Source organism: Leptidea sinapis, chromosome 15 (assembly GCF_905404315.1).
Source record: "Leptidea sinapis chromosome 15, ilLepSina1.1, whole genome shotgun sequence".
In the NCBI taxonomy this organism is placed as follows: domain Eukaryota; kingdom Metazoa; phylum Arthropoda; class Insecta; order Lepidoptera; family Pieridae; genus Leptidea; species Leptidea sinapis.
In genome coordinates, this window is record NC_066279.1 from 2,443,332 (window position 1) to 2,463,826 (window position 20,495).

The window sequence follows — 20,495 nt, forward strand, 5'->3', positions numbered from 1 at the left end:
TCATTTGTTTATGGTGAGAAAAGGTTCACATAATGCAAATATTTTATAATTCTTTGAACGAAAGTGTGATAGCGCTTAAATTTTTAATGATACTGGACTATCATTAATATCCTAACATAATTAAAAAAGTATCTATCTAACATTGAAATCAATGATGAAAAGAAATTTTAATACCATAATTATAAACTCGTTTGTTCTGTATTTTCTCTCAAATTGATTTTGTTTTTTAATGAAACAGGATATCCTGTCGCCATCTTCTATATAATCGATAGTGATGGGACATAATATTTTTTAATTCGATATTAACATTTTTATGATTTCCATTTTCAACTTAAAAATTAAAAAATGGATCCGTCATACTTACGGTTATTTTTTTTTATCTATTAGTCTGTTTATCCATTTGTTCTGTTTCTCAGGGATGCATGAGGTTATGGTGTAGAAATTAAATTGCTAAATACCTAGCAGATATATGTTAAATCTTAACATCTTGCATTCTGTATAAAAATCCAGTCAAATATACTTATATACTTATATAAATTGCGGATCGGGATTTTATTTTAATATCGTATTAAATGATAAATAAATTTCTGAAGAAACTCACAACGAAAAGTGCGATCTGCACTCTAACATGCTCCGACGGAATTTTTCAAATCCACCATCCTAGATATACACATACACTCAGACTTTTCAAAAGTGCAATGCTCTCAGATATTCAGCCCCCTACCTTTACGATCGGTAACAAGACACGAGTACAAAAATCGTCATTCGTTATTGTAAGTTGGTATTAATGCAAAAAACGACGTTTATTAATGTATTTTTTCCCTGTAATAGGTGTCACAATAATTTGACCTGATTAAGTGTATAAATGCTATGCTCGGTGTTTCCCTACGAAATCGAATCAGAAATGAAAAGATCCGTAGGAGAACTAAAGTTACCGACATAGCCTAAATGATGCGAAACTGAAGTGGCAGTGGGCAGGGCACATAGCTCGACGGACAGATGGCCGTTGGTGCAGTCCTCGAATGGCGACCATGTACCGGAAGACGCCGTGTTGGTAGGCCCCCCAGATCGACCGAAGATCTAATTAAGATCGCCGGAATACGTAAGATGAGGGCAGCGCAGGATCGAGCGTCGTGGAAATCTTTGGGCGAGGCCTTTGTCCAGCAGTGGAAGTCTTCAGGCTGATGATGATGGTGAAGTCTGTCACCTGTAACGCTATGCATGGTTGCAAACTTATAAATTTTATAAACTCACATTTTATCGACAGAGTGTATCGATATGCTATTGTAAATCTCTAGTAGAGCATTAATTTGAAGCTGCGGGGATGAAGGATAGTCCTCTCTACTTTATTTACATAATTTCATCTTTTTTGTTCATCCATCTAGCTCAATTTTTTATAAGTTTTCCGGTATCTTATTACACTTTCATGAAAGAGTAAGATTATTGATGGCAATGTAAGCACTTGTGTGAAGTCAAAAGGTAAAAAATATGTTTTAAACTTACGCAGCGAGTCAATGACATTACGACGTAAGCAGGTTGGCGTGGAATTAAATAAATTGAGTTTGCTGATTACTTTGAGTAAGTGTATTAAATTGGCGATAAATACGATTGATGCAGGAGTGATAGTATAGCTGTCATAGTCTATCTAGACGTATAAATGATCTAAGCTGTGATGGAGTTTCAGTTATCCTGTGTAATATATTTTGCACACACAGTTTTTTTTATATCACAGGTGGCAGAGGGTCATACCTGAAAAGTGAGCACTGCCACCCGGATGTCTGCAGACCTCGGGGAATTACACTATAGTCCCGAAGACTCTCGAAACTATCGCTCAGAAACAAAGTATGAACTAAGTAATGTATGTACTTATTGGATTTGGTTTATCTTCTTTTTTTTTTTGGTCACACACCCACATTATAGGATTACCAGTTGCAGAGCCGATATAACTTGGGGACCTTCAGTCATAGAGCATACCTTAAAGGCAGGCAACGGTTGTCCATAGACGGTTGCCTCACCACTCTCGCGTGAGTATCTTGCCCGTTTGCCCCAATTTATAAAAAAAATAATCTCATAAGTATAATAAATTCGATTGAGACGCCATCATTCAATATTCAGCAGCTGAAGTGACAGTAATTATATAAAAAATTATTAAAGAAATTCTTCTTTATGTGGGTGATGTTGGTTCGTAAAATTTTCTGACTTTTGCGACATTCGTTTGTATTTTTTTTTTTGGTTTCTTCGTCCATTATTAGGACAGGCAAAGGGTTCAAGCCCATACAGCCGTATTCATTATTTAATTATTAATTGTCAAAGCCATCTTTGCAAGATTTTTACAATATTGATCTTTCTACATATAGCAGGACGAACAAATAATTTTAAGGATTTTTGCTTTGTTACGCCAAAGAAGCATAACTTCTTGCGTGCATACATAAGTACACACATACTTTTATTTATTCATAAATACCTATGATTAACGCTTACATTAACAGTAGAGGTCAAATCAATTGAACGAGGCAGGAAAGTAGCAGTTTCCTTGTTAAAAGGAAACTTCGTTAGCGCGAACTATCGACACGAAGCTTTTACCCTAATGGCCGCTCAGGGCTGCCACTGTGATTAATTATCACGGTGCTAACAATTGGAAATATTCTGTGATTCAGTGAAAATATATTATCTCAGTGAAGGTTTTATATTGTAAATCTAGTCGGTTTTAATTGATACTGTGCTTAAAATGTGTATCATTCTCTTATGAAATATAGACAAACGAGCTATAAGTCAACGAGTTCGTATCAACAGCGGATTTATATATAGTACGATCGCAATCATATATTGGCATTCCGAGATTTGTTTTTTAATTGTTGATCGAACGGTGATATCTTTTACAATCTAGCTTCGGTGACGCATTGGTACATAAGTAAGAAGATAATGGATGATAAGTATTTCTATAGATTAACGACCGTTTTCAATTACCTATCTATCCTTAGTATAACTTACTAGAGGTAGACAAATCTATCCTTTTACGTTTACTTTCATTTCAAAAACCTATCGATAGATAGCATTGGCCTATAACAAATAATATAACTGGACATAACTATGGATAGAAAAGATCTTGTCACTAAACGGTGATAACAATATATCCGTAACTAGAGATACGTTATTAAAAACGGCCGTTACTTAAGTTTGATAACTTCGGGAATATATGACGCAATACGTCATTTTATGCACTCTAAAATATACACATTCTTACGCGTATTTTTGAATCCAATTTTGAATAGAAATATTTGAATTTGAATACTTCAGTACTTATAACTCGTTATTGGCTATTTATGTGTTTGGAGGAGTAATCTTCGTTAGCGCAGGATCAATCCCGCCTCGTCCATCATAGAAAATATAATATGGATATTTTACTCCAGTATGTAAGTGTGATAAATAATTAATTTACAAAAATAAATAAATCGATAGGTTATAAAATGTGTTAAATCTTGCAACTGGGAATTAAACGTTCTTTATCTCATTGTACTTGTTAACTATATATATATATCCGTTTGTTCAACAATTATTTAACCCTAAAATGTAACAAACAAAAAATCATTAATTGACGATTTTATTGGCTTCACTTAACGTAAAATGCATGAAAAACTTTTCGGATTGTTTTTTAATCGGATGACGCAATTATTTTTATATATGTGATGTGATTGGATTTTATATATATTTAATTTTTTAAAATTTATATATTATAATATTTTTCTGTTATTTGCGGCCGGTTAAAAAGTGACGTATCTATTTTCAAAATTCGGGAAGAATATTAACAATAAGGGATACTTTTTTCTGTCGTAGTATAGTTTTTAAGTATTTAAAAAAAGAACGGGAACCAATGGAAGGGCATTGGGACCCTTAATTATTTAATACTTTTGTAATTGTTTGAAGTTTTTTGCACATATCTAAACAAGTTTTCGCACATATTTTATAGCAAAAGTTAACACATTTTTTAACTTGTTGACTATACTATAACAGCACAGTAAATTAACGCCATGTATTTGAAAATAGCTGCACTTTATTGCTATAGTAAAATCTTCTAAATAAAAAAAATTGGCGTGACAACCCTATACCCAGTTAGCTTAGTTTACCGATCGCGACATTTCGGCAGGGAGCAGCCCTGCCTTGTTACCCAATACTTCGGCTTATGCTTCCCTTTACAATTGTACATTTTGAGTGTTTCTACTTTTATTTCCGAATTAATTTATTCCCCGACAGTATTTTTATACAGCTTTTGATGTTTATGAACTTCTAGTGGTGATCATCTTAAGATTTAATACTAACGTTAATAATTCTAATCGGGAGTTTGCAAATAATATATATTTTATAACATTGTATTACTTATGCGGAACAAGTAGTATCTTGGCACTCGCTGTTGCTGTTGTAAAAGAGCCGGTTGCCCATTTTTATTACGCGTGAGTTTTTTCGTAAATGAAACTGTTGTTTGAGTGCGAAAAGTTTACTTGTCGCACGCAAATTATACTTGGCATACGCAAATTTAGATAAAATAAATTATAATTTAAGTTACAAAAGTTTAAAAATGAATATGGAGTCGGATATAGTACATAAATCGTCGCATTTGAAATACAAAATAGTATGTGCAACTCGTGCGACGTTGTCGATTGCCCACCAAAGCGGCAACTTCGCTTTGGTGGGCAATGATTCGCTTTAGATGCACAATATACTATTGCACCTCTCTTTTGTGATTATTATACCGATGGTGCTGCCATAAAAATTTGCTTTAAGCCCGCGTATTGACTTATGGTTCCTTAATTCAAAACTATAAAATGACAAGAGATAAATAAATGGTTTAAAAGGTATATTTAATAACCTATAATTTATCTTTGTATATAACAGTATTATCACAGAGTAGGGATTGATACTTACATTATGCGAACAATTTGAATTATTTTAATGAATTTCGCCGAGCATAGGGTTTTTTTATGAAAGGTTATTGATACGCACTGCCCATTACAATGCAGTGCCACTCAGGATTCTTAAAAAACCCAAAAATTCTGAGCGACACTACAACAATTGCGCTCGTCACCCCCGTAATTTCACTAGCTATGGCGCCCTTCAGATCCGAAACACAGTATTTATTAATTATTTACTAAGAATATAATATACATTTTTATAAATATACATTGTCCTCGTAGCAGTATTGTTTACACATTACTGCTTCACGGCAGAAATAGGCGCCGTTGTGGTACCCATAATCAAGTCGGCATCCTGTGCAAAGGAGCCTCCCACTGGTAAAGTGTAAAAATATTTGACATAGTTCGTTTTGTGAGAGAAAAAGTGCATAATACTAAACCGACAACATGTATTACAAATTAAGAAATTAAATTCAGTAATTCATTGTTAGCGGTCTTTTTAACAAAGTCAAACAAGACTCCAAAGACCAAAAGGTAAAATTCAGTATAAGATGAATTTTAATAGGTCATTTATCTCAGTATTTAATAAATACTATTTATCAATACATAAGTCATTAAAGTTATATTGTAATTTTAATGAATAACGGTCGAGTAACATACGGGTGAACGCAACTGTATAACATAATATAACCCATTGTCCTCGAAGATTCCTAAGTTATAAAAAAATAATTAAACAGGTATATGTATGTACACTTATTATCAATATTATTCAGGCTGATGATCCAATAAATGAGTAAGTAGGTATTACAAAACAATCAAAAACTCTTAGTCTGTCAACGCAACATGGAACGAAGTATGTTAAACATAAGGCTAGGGCATCGATGGACAACCTCAAATATAAGGAAAAGGACGAAGGTGAGCGATGTATTAGAGAAAATAAGAAAACTCAAATGGTATTGGACTGGACATATAATGATGTCAGACAAAGGAAAATGGACAAAATATGTTTTAGAATGGAACCCTAGAAATGAAAATGACAAAGAGGACGTCAAATTAAAAGATGGAAGGACGATTTACCATCAGGATGGAGAAGGTTAGCGCAAGATAGGGATAAGTTGAAGAAACTGGGGGAGGCCTATGTCGAAAGACAACCTGATCAATAAAGTGGTTGCTGTAAATTAAGATAATTTTATTTAATTTTACTTTTTAATAGATTTTAGAAAACATGTTTAATAAGCAGTATATATAAGTTTAAATGCATGGTCAGCGAATAAAGGCTTTTATTATTATTATTATATGTATTGCATAAGCAACAATGATGTTTTAATTATTTTCTTAACTAATGTTCTTTGGAACGGAAAGGTTTATTTCATGAATTCGTGCCAAATTTCCTGAATATTGGACAATGGGATGTATTCTCCTGGTCTTGATTTACGTGTATGTTTAAATATTTATTTGTTTTGTTTATACAGTTCGTAAATATGCAGTCAGATTGTTTTATTGAATAAATGAGATATAACATATTATATACATTTTAAAAACGCTGCCCAAAATTATTGACACTGGGGACCCAGTGCTCTGTGAACGGCTCGATCACTTGGCGTTTTCTACAGTATTTACCACGGGGAGTGTTCCGAAGAGCTGTTTCACCTGATTTCTGTCGCCGAATACCACCTTCGCACGACACGCCACAAATTAAGATATCATCCCCACCACCTGGATGTATGGCGGTCCTCCACAGTGTGGTTTTCAAAGAATTCTCTTCCATGTACAACAAAGCTGATTTCTGTCGCAGAATTCCACCTTCGCACGATAAGCCACAAATTTCGCGATGATCAATTAACACCAAGGTGACCTGTATGCTCGTTAGTCCTCCTTTTCTATAAAAAAAATTACCTGGAATAAGAATCCTTTATTGCAATCAAGGCAACCTGTGTTTGCGACCATTTCTAACTGGCAACAAAGGTTTAACGTAAAAAGTAAATATTAAACTTCTATTTTGTAACATAAAAAAAAACAGATGAGTATAAATATCAATAAAATACCTGTTTACATGTATGTATTTGGTGAGTATTGCATGATATGTAGGATTATATGGGTGTATTAGGATTATTTTATTGTTGTTTGCTGAGTTGTCGTAACAGGTTTCATCATGCTCGCTCAAATGTCACTGCTTGTGGCGGCGACATGGGACGGGTCGTCCCCTTCCCTAAAATATGGTTGAGGGAGGCGATGGCTGGCTCATGCGTCATGCTCGTGAACGGGCGCTGCTTGTGGTGGCGGGATGATCCTGGAGACTATGATATGTATGTATATACACATGTTTATTTATTTATAATCGCTTATAAAATGCTCACAGAATACCTTTATTGATTTATGGTGTATGTGGATGATGCAGCTACTGTACTCAATAACTTTTGTATTAATTTACATTTACTTTTTTGACTTACTCGTGTAAGACATTGACTATTTGACGTTTGAGTGTGTTTGTTGCATCATTTTACATTTTACATATTATATTGTAATGATCTGTAAATCTTGATATAAAAGTGTGGCAATGAGTTTCTTGCTACTTCTTCTCATTAGCTCAATCCTTTACGAAGTAGCGGTAGATTCAATAAGAAAAATATATTATTTTTTTGACATTCATAAGTGTCATTTCCGTAACCTACGTGAATAAACTGATTTTGATTTGAATTGATTTGACACCTGGCAACCCTAACGTTGCGGCTGACTGAGAGCTGGCAACCATTTTTTTTCAATTCTTGACATATTTTTCTTTAAAATGACGTACAATTTATTAAAAAACACATAGCTGCAATTTACATTAGAAAACTAATTATACTAAAATAAATTACAGCTACTTGCGGCCATTTTGTCAACCTATCGCTAATACATTGCATACTCCGTTCATTTAAAATTAGTTTCATACAAAATTCAAACACGTACCTGCCGAATCAAGCGGAGGGATCTTTCGGCTATTAGGATTATAGTTCAAAGTGACATTCCTTACGAATGCCAATATCTATTTTGTATTCCTATTCTATGTCACAGTCCGGCACAATCCCGCCTGTTAGAACACAGAGTAATTGTGACATAGAGATAGGCTTCAACACGCCAAATTAACATAACAACAGGCCAGTTTATAACGGCTAAATCAATACAAATGGTTTTTAGTTTGCATAAAGTTTGCATTATAGATATAAAAGAAGCAGATATATTTATGATTAAATATAAGTTTGACCGAGTACCAGAAGAGGTCTTAATAGTAGGTAATATGATCAAGTTTCTTTTGTCTGTTTTTTCTACAGTTGTGAAGACAGTAACAAAACACAAATATTCTAAGACACAGTCTAGAATACGGACTTGAAATTATATACATATATTTGTTTTTAAAAAGGTTATGCTTATTATTTGAATCACGGCATTCTAAAAATTACGTCTTTTCAATGTGTGGTCCGGACTATTAGACTCTAATCCGGATTTTTCCCGGCTCTCTTACTTGTCTGGATTTTATTTTTAATTAGATGGAATATAGTAATAAAACAACATAATATTAACTAATATCAAATAATTATATTATCATTACAAGAAACGAGTTCTAAACGAGATCAAATAAAGTCAGGACTTTTATCATAATTTCAGGCTTTTTGTCAGGACTTTTCAAATTACTAAATAGAAACCATAGGTTCACGGAACACTTGTTTGGTTGTTTTGTGACTAAGTAATAAATGACGTATTTAACACCCCCCATCTAAGAGTGGGAGTGTCCTTTGCACAGGATGCCGGCTAGATTATGGGTACCACTACTAAGTATAAAAGTATAAAAACTATTTCGTTTGAATGAGTTTTCTATATACCTATATTATTCTTTGATATTGAAAATCCTTACAAAATACTTTGCGATCTGGAATACTTAATCTATTGCAAATGCCAAGTTCTTAGCTTAATTTAAATTCTTTAGTGTTGGGTAACTATATCGGTATTTTTTCGGTACAGATGATATCGTACTCGGTAAAAATTAATTGATAAATCAGCGAAATAAGTAACCCTAGATACAATTCCATACAAAAGTTACACCTAAAACTGTCCAGTTGTTTTTTTTATGGAAAAGGAGGACAAACGAGCGTACGGGTCACCTGGTGTTAAGTGATCACCGCCACTCACATTCTCTTGCAACACCAGAGGAATTACAGGAGCGTTGCCTTTAAGGAATGTATACGCTCTTTTTTTGGAAGGTACCCATGTCGTATCATCCCGGAAACACCGCATAAGGAAGCTCATCCCACAGCTTTGATGTAGGAGGAAGAAAGCTCCTTGAAAACCGCACTTTGAAGGAACGCGACACATTCAGATGGTCGGGATTATATTGTAATTTATGGAGTGTCGTGCGAAGGTGGAATTCGGCAGCAGGAACCAGGTCAAACAGCTCTTCGGAACACTCTCTGTGATAGATGCTGTAGAAGAAACACAATGAAGCGACGTCTCTACGCAACCTTAAGTGATCCAGCCGTTTACAGAACACTGGGTCCCCGACAATTCAAGCTGCTCTGCGTTGCACGCGGTCAAATGGATTGAGCCCTGTACTTTCCCCGGGCCGTCAAAAGAATAGGGGAATCCTATGCCCATGGGTGTCGTAAGAGGCGACTAAAGGCTTTTTAGAGTGGGAGAGTTACGCTGCCGTCTTATGACGTAAGCACAATCGGGCCAGACTCGTCCGGGTTAATTACCACACTCGCACAGAAAACCGGTGTGAAGTAGCGGCCTAGTGCCGCTATGTTTCGCATAGGTTAGTGTCGAGGACCGTAGGCCATTCCCCTCCGCCTCCCCCTTCACCCGAATATGACAGCGGATCCCAAAAGATTTTACCCCAGGAGGGTGCCGGCTCTACCAGAGTCAGAGAATCCCTCCCCGAGCACTCTCGCAGGGGAATTCACTCCAATTTAAACGCCGTCCACCACCACCTAGAGACGGCGCAGCCGGCCATGTGTTTCCTTACGGAGATGCAGATATCTCGACCTAGCGATACGTCATATTTAACGTACCCCGGGTACAAAATTGAGCACAATTTTTTGCCTCATGCCGGGGTATGGTGTACGTTAGGGAGGATATCTGCTGTCGCCGTCTCGGCAATTTTGAGGGTAGGGACCTGTCTACTCTCTGGCTCCGTATAGATTTAGAGGACCGCGTCCGCATCTATGCGTGTGTCTGCAGGTCCCATAGTGGAAACGCAGAAACCGATCATCTCATGGGCTGCGTTCAAACGGCAATTGACGATGTGCTTGCACAGAACCCCTCCGCTGAAATCGTAGTCTTGGGTGATTTCAACGGGCACAATGCTGAATGGCTTGCATCACGTGCCACAGACTACGCAGGGCGATCTGTGCATAATTTTGCATTGGCGTATGGTCTGTCCCAATTGGTTCAGTCGCCAACGCGGCTCCCGGATGTGGGTAGCGCCATGCCGTCCTTATTAGATCTTCTGCTGACTACACATCCCGATGGTTACCAGGTCTTTGTCGACACCTCTCTCGGAACTTCCAACCATTGCCTGGTCAGGAGTGTAGTGCCTATCCATCGCTAACGTCGCAGACCACCAGCGACCCGCCGCGTTTGGCACTACAAGTCAGCAGATTGGGGTAGGATGCGTTCCTTTTTTGCATCCTACCCTTGTGGCAAGGTTTGTTTCCCTTCAGATGATCAGCCTGCGCCGTTGCAGTAGCCGATGTGATACTACAGGGCATGGTTTTTTTTATACCAAGCTCTGTAGTACCGATCGGTGACAGATCACAGCCCTGGTTCGATGCGTCAGTTAAAGCAGCATCTGACTGCAAAAAACAGGCGTATCGAACTTGGGTTGCGGCGCTGGGCTCAAAGGATCCGAACTGCAAAGTTCTAAAGACGAAATATAACCGTGCCTCCAGATTATTTAAGTGGCAAATCGCCCGTGCAAAATCGAAGCAATTCGTCAAAATCGGCGAGCAGCTTTCCAGTTACCCGAACGGAACACGCAAGTTCTGGTCGTTGTCGAAAGCTGCTCTTGGTAACTTCAACCAGCCGTCCCTACCGCAGTTGCACATGAGGAATGACACCCTGGCCCATACGGCAAAAGAGAAAGCCGATCTCCTGTGCGTTCTTTTTGCCTCCAACTCAACTCTTGACGACAACGGAAAAACACCGCCGACCGCGGTATTAGAGCTCTATGCCTGAAGTACAGTTCAGACAGAAAACTGTTAGGCGAGCTCTGTTTTCGTTGGGGAGGTTTACGTCAGGAAGTCGAGCGGGCCGGATGGCATTTCTCCAATCGTGCTTAGAACGTGTGCCCCTGAGTTGATGCCGTTGCTAACGTGCTTATTCCGGCACTCTTATTCAAAAGGCGTAGTCCCTGACTCATGGAAGTCAGCCTTTGTCCATCCGATCCAAAAAAAAAGGAGACAGTTCGAACCCGGCAAACTACAGGCCTATTGCTATTACCTCCCTGCTCTCCAAAATCATGGAGAGCATAATCAACCGCCAGCTCTTGGTATACCTATAGAGTCACCAGCTGATTAACGGCCTTTGATCGTGTATGGCACAAGGTGCTCCTCTCAAAACTTCCAACATTTGGGCTTCCCGAGAGCTTGTGCAAGTGGACCTCCAGCTTCCTCACTGGGCGCAGCATACAGGTCGTTGTTGACGGATATTGCTCGAACCCGAAGCGCGTGAATGCTGGAGTGCCCCAAGGCTGTGTACCTCCAACATACATTGCTATGCAGACGACAGCACTGGTGATGCCGTTCACACGGGCCATGCAGATCTCTCCCGGGAAATCGTCGACCAGTGCCGGGAGAAACTTGTGTCTTCTATCGAGTCCTCTCTTGCAAAGGTCGCGGAATGGGGTAAATTGAACCTTGTCCAATTTAACCTCCAGAAGACTCAAGTTTGCGCGTTTACCACTAAAAAAACCCATTTGTCGTATCACCGCTCTTCGACAACACTTACCTTAAAGCCTCGCCTAGTATCGGAATACTGGGTCTCGAAATCTCGAGCGATTGCCAAATTGGCTTCGAAGAAACTGGGAGTCATTAATAGAACACGGCAATACTCCATGTGTAGCCGGACCTGCGCTTTGCAGAGCGCTAGAATGTGGGCCGGCTTGAAGTATTGCCGTGCTCTATTAATGACGCCCAGTTTCGAAGCCAATTTGGCTTTGCCATCCAGATCACTGCCAGTTGTTTTTTGATATAATATGTAGTTATAATTACTATATAATAAGTAAATCACGAATTACCTACATTAATTAAAAGTAAGACGATAATACTCTATAATTTAATTATGTTTGAATATACAATTTATATTTTGCAAAGATTTCAATTTTATAATATTATATTGATTGGTAAAAAAACAGCTGTTTTTGAGTTTCTTGACAATTTCTGTAGATATAGTAAAACATGATGATTTAAAGGAGCTTAATTTTATTTGGCTCACTAGAAAGGCACATTAGGCAAAATTGAAATTAGAAGAGTAATTTTTTTGAGATTAGTAGAACATTCGATAATATAATAAAAGTATCGAAAACAATCGACTTATATCGTAGATGTATGTACATCACTAAGAATAGTAGGTGACAAAGGGGCTGCCTTTGTAAAACTATTTTATCAACTTTTAAGCTTTTTACTCTCAAGCAAGATAACATTCAGTGATAATAACTAGTTTGAATAATAACGAAGTATGTGCACAGTTTGCTTTATACATATTAATTTCTTAAATTTCTTTTACGTTTTAAAGTAATTATTTACGTTACAGGAACTGTCTTTCACGTACAACGCGGTGTTCTCAAGTAGATACGATTTGGGTACTTGTAATAAACGGACTTGTGCAGGTCCGATTTGAGGCCCATCAGGAGTTTTATACCTACTGATGAAATAATTAGAGCAAAGAGACTAAATCAAACGATATTTTTAATACAGAAAAGTAATTAAACGTTATAAAGAATCAGACTTTTTTGGCCTTACAAATAAACTTGGTATAAAGTTATACCTTTTAATAAACCAAGAATATGCAAAATGCTGACTATATCGCTGACAATACGGTCAGTACAATGATAAATCTGAATTTTTCCGATTATCAAGTAGCCTTGCAAATAAAACGCGGGAAACGTGACACGTCCGAATAAACCAATAATAATAAACATTTTGCATATTCTTGGTTTATTCTTAGGTATAACTTTATACCAAGTTTATTTGTAAGGTCGATAAAGTCTTTACTATTGATTATCTTAAGAAAATTTTTATGAGGTTTTACCCTTTTTTGTAGGTACCAGATCGTTTATTTTTTAAATGAAGTTTAATACAGGTGGGCAAAGTTTCTGTCTTGGCGAGAGCGAACAGTTATTTGCATAATTTCTCGCCGCCGCAGTTTCCGGTCAACCCTCTTGCATAATTTAATGAATAAAACTTGAACCTGCATAGTTTAAGTTTTATGTCAATAATAATCAACTAAAATGTTTATGAATATTGCCAACTTAAACCTGTCTCATTAGAGAGTTGAGTGGCAAACATTTTATTAAAAAGATGAAATATAAGTTTATACTTTTTCAAAGTTGTACTTCTAAGAATGAATTGGAATATGATGAATAGGAAGTCGATGAATATTCCTCTAGTACCTTTAGTGTGAAGTGATATCTACATCCAATATATTTATTTGGCAAGTGACACAGTCAAAGCATAACAACAGGGAACTTTCGTTTTAAACACAACGTGTTTCGCCTCTACACGAGGCATCTTCAGGAGATGTTTACTCGCCAAAGCTGGAACGAGACTGCTATTAATTTTCTTAATTTCTGCAGCTGCAGATAGGACTGTCTCCTCACTCTCCTTCCTCCTACTGAAATATTTGTTTTAGCTTACGTTAAAAAAGTATTTTTAATGAAAGGTTATCATTAATACATGGTTCTTATTTCTTGCTTTCTCCTCGGTCTGTCTTTAAATATAATAAATATTAAAAAATATATATCTATCAAACACCTAAACTTGACGGCAATATATAATTTATATGACCGTCTAGTTTAGGTAGATGTTTAAATTTTAATGCCTTAAATACCTTTAACTGTAATTTTTGTATGAAATCTTGTATATTAAATATAATAATAAATTTTATTATTATTATAATATCTTTTATTCTTATATATCGATATCAAACCCAATAATAAAGCTAATAAAAAATGGTTTATTAAATTTCTATTAGGTTTTTGTGACAACCCTACCAAAATAGGTTTTTGGCCGCTCTTAAGAAACTTAGTCTCTGTTTCGTTTTAATTGCTCATGTGGCCATACTAGATGTGATAACTATATGCTCGTGTGCAAATTTAACTATTGATTTTAAGTGCAAGTTTGTTTAATATTTTTTAAAGTAGATTATAGATTATAGAAACATATTTTTGAAGTAAAACTTATTCAGGTGCGACTTGGATGTATCTGAGCGTTTATTTCGTTAGAAAAAAATTAACAATTACTATTTAATTATTTAAAAATGGTTTTTTAAGAATTTTTTGAAATTACTCAGTAATATTTTTTGTAAATCTCTAAGTGTATTTGTTTATTTATTACTACTTTTGTAATAATTAAAAGTGAGTCAAGTCCATACAGCAATATTTGTTAATATTCAAAAACAACTTTATATTGTAAAAATTAAATTTGTAACCAAAATTTATGGACGATGCGGGACTCGAACCCGCGCCCCTTGGGTACCGTCTGAGCGCTCCTACCATCTAAGCCAACCGTCCGAGTGACGCATCGAACGTAAATCTTGGTGTTTCTTATTCAACTCTCAGGTTGTGGCTCCATCTACTGTACACTACTTTACAGTTGAAAACCTGCACAACTCTAATAATTGCATACAAGGAAATTGACTTCATTACACGTCCCTTACAATACACGCACTTACAATTTGTCCATTACACGCACATACTTTTTTAATGATTTTTCATAAGCCTATATCTTCAACGATATCAGTCACGTAATTAAACAAACATCACTCAAACAGATAGCTAATTCTAGGCACAAAGCTTTGGAGGCAACCGCCATTGTTATACAGGAACCATTGTCGTGTGAATAGTGCTACGCCAGAGATGGAATATGACGTAATGAGGAAAGTTAGGATTTACTCTAAAACTTACCACTTATTATTATATGTACAAGTATTTTATAGAATTGCAGGAATTGTGTATTATTATGGAATTATTAATATATCAAATTAAATAAATACTGTTCTATTTTTTTCAGTGCAGGATCAATCAGCGTTTGTTCACAAGCATGACGCATGGACCATCCATCACTCCTCTCGCTGTATCTCAGACAATGCAATGACCCACCCTACAGCGAAGCCAAAACCGATGATAGTTAAAGGAAAATGTTGCAGATTGTTACGAAAGGTCAAGTAAATATCAAAAATGTAGACCAATAAATACTGACACGAGAGAGGGTCAGGGATTGGAAATAATACTCCGCTTATAGGAACGAGTCTTTATTTGCGTTCACTTTTTCTGAACTTGCACTTCGCCGGTCTGCCGCTCTTTTAGGCGGCGGTACCTTCAACGCGTCACACCGCACCGAACACCAAGTCTCTTCTATCTTCTTCTTCGTGGAACACTTCCACTTTTCACCACTTCTTCTTCTTTACACTTTCGAGTCAGAACTAGAACTGCCTGCTGTAGGCAAAAAAAAAATCAAATTCAAAATTTCTATATTTGGTATTAAATTATATATACAAAATTACTTAAATCTACTTATTAAAGCAATTTACAATTAAGCCTTATACATGTAGGTATCAGAAAACTTATTTCTATAACCCTATCTACGTATTGAGGGATAAAACTTTATTATGCTTAAAAAACTAATAACATGAGGTTTGTGGGGGGGGGGATCCAGGAAACTGGGAAAACCTGGCTATTTGCTATTGAAATAACGTAATATTAATCGTTACCTATCACTTAACCTAACTTAAGACTAATGACTAGAACTTAAAAACTAACTTAAAAACTAAGGTAAATAAATACATAGATATGTATACATACATATATAATATATAAATATAAGAGGGGTGTGGGGTGGGGGGGGGGATCTTGGGAAAGGGAAGGAGGGAGAGGGAATAGGAGGCCAGTTTTCGCCGTTATTTAATTCTTATAACTAAACCAATTTACAATATATTGGTTTTACATTTATTCAGATCTAGCTAGAACTCTGTGTGCGTGAGTGTGTGTTTGTGTATACGCTAGTGTTCTGTGAGCTCTAACCAATTGTGATGTGGTAATGCATGTTTATAACGTTTTATGCTGAGGCAGTACTCTGTGAGTGACTTACGACTACAAGTCGACCGGAGGGCAGGGTTTATTCCGTCTTTCAGTCGGCGTAGCCCTCTGTAGAAGCTATGGGATATCTCTTGTATGTGTTGTTCTAGTGTTGGGATGTTTTTCTTTACATGAAGTCGTTTAAGATTTGTACGCGGGTGGGTCCGGTAGATGGTTTTAAGGGATCTATTTTGCACAGTTTGTAGTTTACGATAATTGTTTTGATTTGTGTTAATCCATACCGGACTTGCGTATATCATGACCGGGCGTATGTACGACTGGTAAAGTAGACGCTTGTTACTAGTTGAGAGAGTGGAATTCCTATAGAAAATGGGTCTCAACAGGCTCAAGGCAGTAAGTGCCTTAGAGCGGGCGTAATTAATATGAGGCGTGAAGGAAAGTTTCCGGTCGAGGATAAGTCCTAGGTATTTAGCCTGTGACTGCCATTCGACCGGGTGGTTATTAATATGTGGCTTTAAAGAGATATTGAGTTTACGGGAAGTTTTGTATGAGAAAAGAACCGCCTCGGTCTTTGTGTCATTGAATTAATAATCGTGTTAAACCGACGCGTATGAAGTCTCTGTGCGTGATGTCGGTATTGGTTTTTTAGTTTGATAAGTTTTGTTATGTCGTGTGGAAGTTTGTTTGTTTGTTTCGGTGTGAACGTCGGGATGTTCGCGTTACGGGCTTTGATTATAGCGTCAGTCAGTGTTTGTATGGCGTTGTCCACTAATTCGGGTCGGTGTAATTTTAAGGAGCCGGGGGAGGGGAGGGCTTCGTTAATATGTTTTTTATAAGTGTCCCATTTAGCATTACTGTATTTAAAGATAGGTCGCGAGATGCGCGGCATGAGGCTATTAATTTCGAAAATAATGGGACAATGGTCCGAGATAACGTCATAAGTCAGTGGGTCTGTAACGTTTGTGATATTTTTGGCAAGGGTGAGTTGTAATTTAGCGGCAGAGTGCCTAGGGTTGGAGGGGAGGTGTGTCGCTATGTCCGGAATTAAAATATTATATTCGTGACCTGCAAAGTGATTAAAAAGACGCGATCCATTGGAATTTGCTCGATTGCAATCCCAATGTCTATGGCGGGCGTTAAAATCTCCGGAACAGATGACGGTGTTGCCGAGAGAGAGAGCTTTTGCGATGGCTGTCGTGATTCTACTGTCTTGCTTAGGGCAATAAAAGTTAACTATTGTGATGGGTGTCTGTCCGCGGTGAGACTCTAATCTAATTGTAATTATATCGCATATATCATGATCCACCGGTGGAAGTGAATGATGCGATATATTTGACTTGACAAAACGCGACGCCACCTCGGGCGCGGTTGTCTGTCTGTCCGTCACGTCTGTAACAGGTGTAACCGGGAATTGAAAAACGTCGTGTGGGAACGAGGTGTGTTTCTTGTATGAGTGTAATGTCGATATTGTGTGTACCTAGGAAATGTATGGGTTCTCTTTTCCTACTCACAATACCGTTTATGTTAAGCGACGCTACTCGTAGAGGACGAGCAGTGCCAGTCGGGGGAGGGGTCGCCGTCTCTTCATCCATGGATGCTCAGGAACTCAAACACTGTGATGATTTGCTCCTCGTAGCTCATGCTGCGGCGTAGCAGAGGCTTCAGCTGACCTGCGATTTTAATTAGTTTTATAATTTCGTGGGTTGACATTTCCTCAGAGTCTGGCTCTTCGGTTGTTTTAAAGGGGGCTGAGTCTGTCTCGACTCTTTTAAAGCCACCTGGCATAGGGCCAGTGGGCCTAAGGCCTGGGAAGATTTGTCTTCCGGACTGGGTGCCCGTGAGGGGCGGCGGTCCGGTAGTGGACCGCGTTGTGGGTGGCTGAAGGCCTGACGGTGACGGGGCGTTCCCTGTCATTACTGAGTTCCACCCGCGGCCGTTCGCCATGTTCGATTTGAACAGGCGGGGCTGGGGTGGTGCGCTTTGGCGGGTCTGGAAGCACTCCTGGCGCTCCTTGACGGCCGCAAGGTAGATGCGGCGTTGGGGGCACTGGCGGTACGAAGCCGCGTGCTCTCCGCCGCAGTTGCACCACCGGACTGGAGCCTCCTCCTTCCGGTCGCACTCCGCTGTGAGGTGGGCTCCCGTGCACTTGACGCACCGGGCGGCCCGGTTGCAGTTCCGTTCTGCATGTCCGAATGTCTGGCACCTGGAACACATGGTACCGTATTTATTATTGGATTATATTTATAAATTCGCACCGATTGGTGACAGATATATTTGATTTTCCTGAAAGCACCGATATCAGTGCTCTTCGGGAGCGTCACTTGGTACCTTGGTACCAGTGCGTCGCCCTTGAAGGCGACAACTTTGGTGGGTTTGAACCCCAGTTCCAGTGCACTACCTAGCTCCTCTGCGGAGCTGTAGTACAGACCTTGGACGACAGAGATGTGGGCTCTGTCGTCCTTGTCAGTGTATGTGTGGAACTGCAAACGTTCCACACCTTTGAGCGCTGCAAGGGCCGATTCTTTATCGGCCTTAGTCTTGCAGGACAGCTGTGCCATATGTGGCTGGATATTAAAATTAAAATTTTTAATGCCCGCGGCGAGAAGCGCCGCTCGGCACCTTTCAAAATCAAAATTCTCCTTGGAGATAATAATTGGAGTCGGCCTCGCCTGTGAGGGCTTGGCCGTTACCTTGGCTCCCGGTGTCTCCTGTACCGGGAGCGGCTTAAACACGTTGGCCGTCGCCAACGGCTTGGGGCGTCCGTTGTCCGGGCGCGGCTTGGCCGCACGCCGCCGCGTCACGGCGATCCAGTCCGGCAGGCCGCCGTGCAGCCGCTGGCCGGACTCCTGCTCCGGCGGCGAGGCCGGGCTGTCCACATCCATCTCGGCGATCACCTTCGCCGCGGGTTGCTCACCGGGGCTAGGGCAGCCCCTCTTCATGTCCTGCGACACAGACGTACAACACACTAATTAATCAACTGCTTCGAACCGTTAAAAAGCGCGCCAAAGGGGCGCGTGTAATTAATAATACTCGGAATTGCGATAGTAAGTTCCACAAAAACCAGCGCGCAAACACGTCTCGTCCGTTCAAGCGCAGGTAGCGGAAAAAACTAACTGCCGTAGGCCACGCTTAGTACGGCTTATATACCCCCGGATCTGTTCTATTTTCAAAATGATTCTCCCATTCCATCTTTAAATTTAATTTATACTAGAAAATTCTTTTAACTATTCGATTTGATCCTGAACTTACAGGAAATTTCCATTAAGTTTACAAAACCCAAAAAATTTCATACACTGGTAGGTGTACCGAACCCGGGTCTACAGCGTCTAAAGTAAACACTTTTACGCTAAAGCTACGAGTGTTGCTGATGGAGCAGTTGAAATTATCAATTTCTTGAAGTTTGACAACTCTCGTCATGTACGTTGCTGCACGATAGTCATATCGTGCAGCAACGTCATGACGTCAAACGTCAGTTTGACAACTCTCGTCATATACGTCGAAGCGTTGCTACGCGACAATACCAATCCAATAAAAATAGCAATGTAAGGCCCGTTGTATGTCAAACCAGTAATATGCACTATATAAAACTTAGTTTATAATATGTTTGGTTTGAATTTTTGAGTTTGTGTTTTAAGTATACGCATCGCATTTCAAAATTCGAAATACTTTTCAGCCACGCCCCAGCCAGCACGTAAGGTCAACTTTAAAATGTTTTTGAACTTGAGCATTCACAATTTATTTGACAGTAGTAATTACCTGTGCTCAGTTACCAAATCATTGTAAAGTCAATGAGATGCTCATTATGCTTAATATGAACTTGTCGAGGTTCACTATTAACTGCAATAATAACTGAACAGACTATCACTTAGGTGTTTGGTTAATGAAAACGACTCACATCAAGGAACTTAACTTATATTCACACAATATTAACTCGTTACATTACATCGCTTCGCCAAGCTAAAATCTCTACTACCAACCTGACGGGCATAATAATAAAAACTTAAATCTAGTGTGGCCAGGCGAAAATATAGTGGCCGCCACAACCACCCCCCCCACGGAGAAGGATAACCCCATATCTAGAAATAATAAAAATCATCTGAATTTTTAAATCTAACGCGACGACTAGATCGCGTGGTAGGGGTTTGCTTTTCTTCGGGAAAAGCTTCTTGATGGGTGTTATCCGAAGAAGTGTTATTATTTAAGCCTAGATGATAAGTGTCCTCATTATTGTTATCTATAAATGCTGGTTTAACCCGGTCGATGCTAACCACCACCTTCCTGCCCTTAATATCTAAGGTCAA

The 20,495-nt window shown here is 38.6% G+C and overlaps 1 protein-coding gene across 3 annotated transcripts; it reads right to left on the reverse strand.

Annotated features, from left to right (window-relative positions):
- Window positions 1-15,462: 15,462 nt before the first annotated feature.
- Window positions 15,463-20,104, reverse strand: LOC126968415 (uncharacterized). 3 transcript variants are annotated; one of them, XR_007730198.1, is made up of 3 exons: window positions 19,951-20,104; window positions 17,711-19,136; window positions 15,463-15,594 (listed from the first exon to the last, which is right to left on the reverse strand). XR_007730198.1 is itself a non-coding variant. In XM_050813437.1 (2 exons), exon 2 carries the CDS (start codon window positions 19,131-19,133, stop codon window positions 18,108-18,110), a length of 1,026 nt encoding a protein of 341 aa, XP_050669394.1. In that variant the 5' UTR covers window positions 19,134-19,136; window positions 19,951-20,104; the 3' UTR covers window positions 15,613-18,107. The 3 variants fall into 3 exon arrangements, 1 of the variants encoding a protein (XP_050669394.1); XR_007730197.1 differs by having other exon boundaries at window positions 17,706-19,136; XM_050813437.1 differs by lacking the exon at window positions 15,463-15,594 and having other exon boundaries at window positions 15,613-19,136.
- Window positions 20,105-20,495: the final 391 nt, after the last annotated feature.

What these genes read in the sequence shown, in the direction of transcription:
- LOC126968415 (XM_050813437.1), bottom strand. Translation starts at nt 19,133, where the DNA reads ATGAAGAGGGGCTGCCCTAGCCCCGGTGAGCAACCCGCGGCGAAGGTG.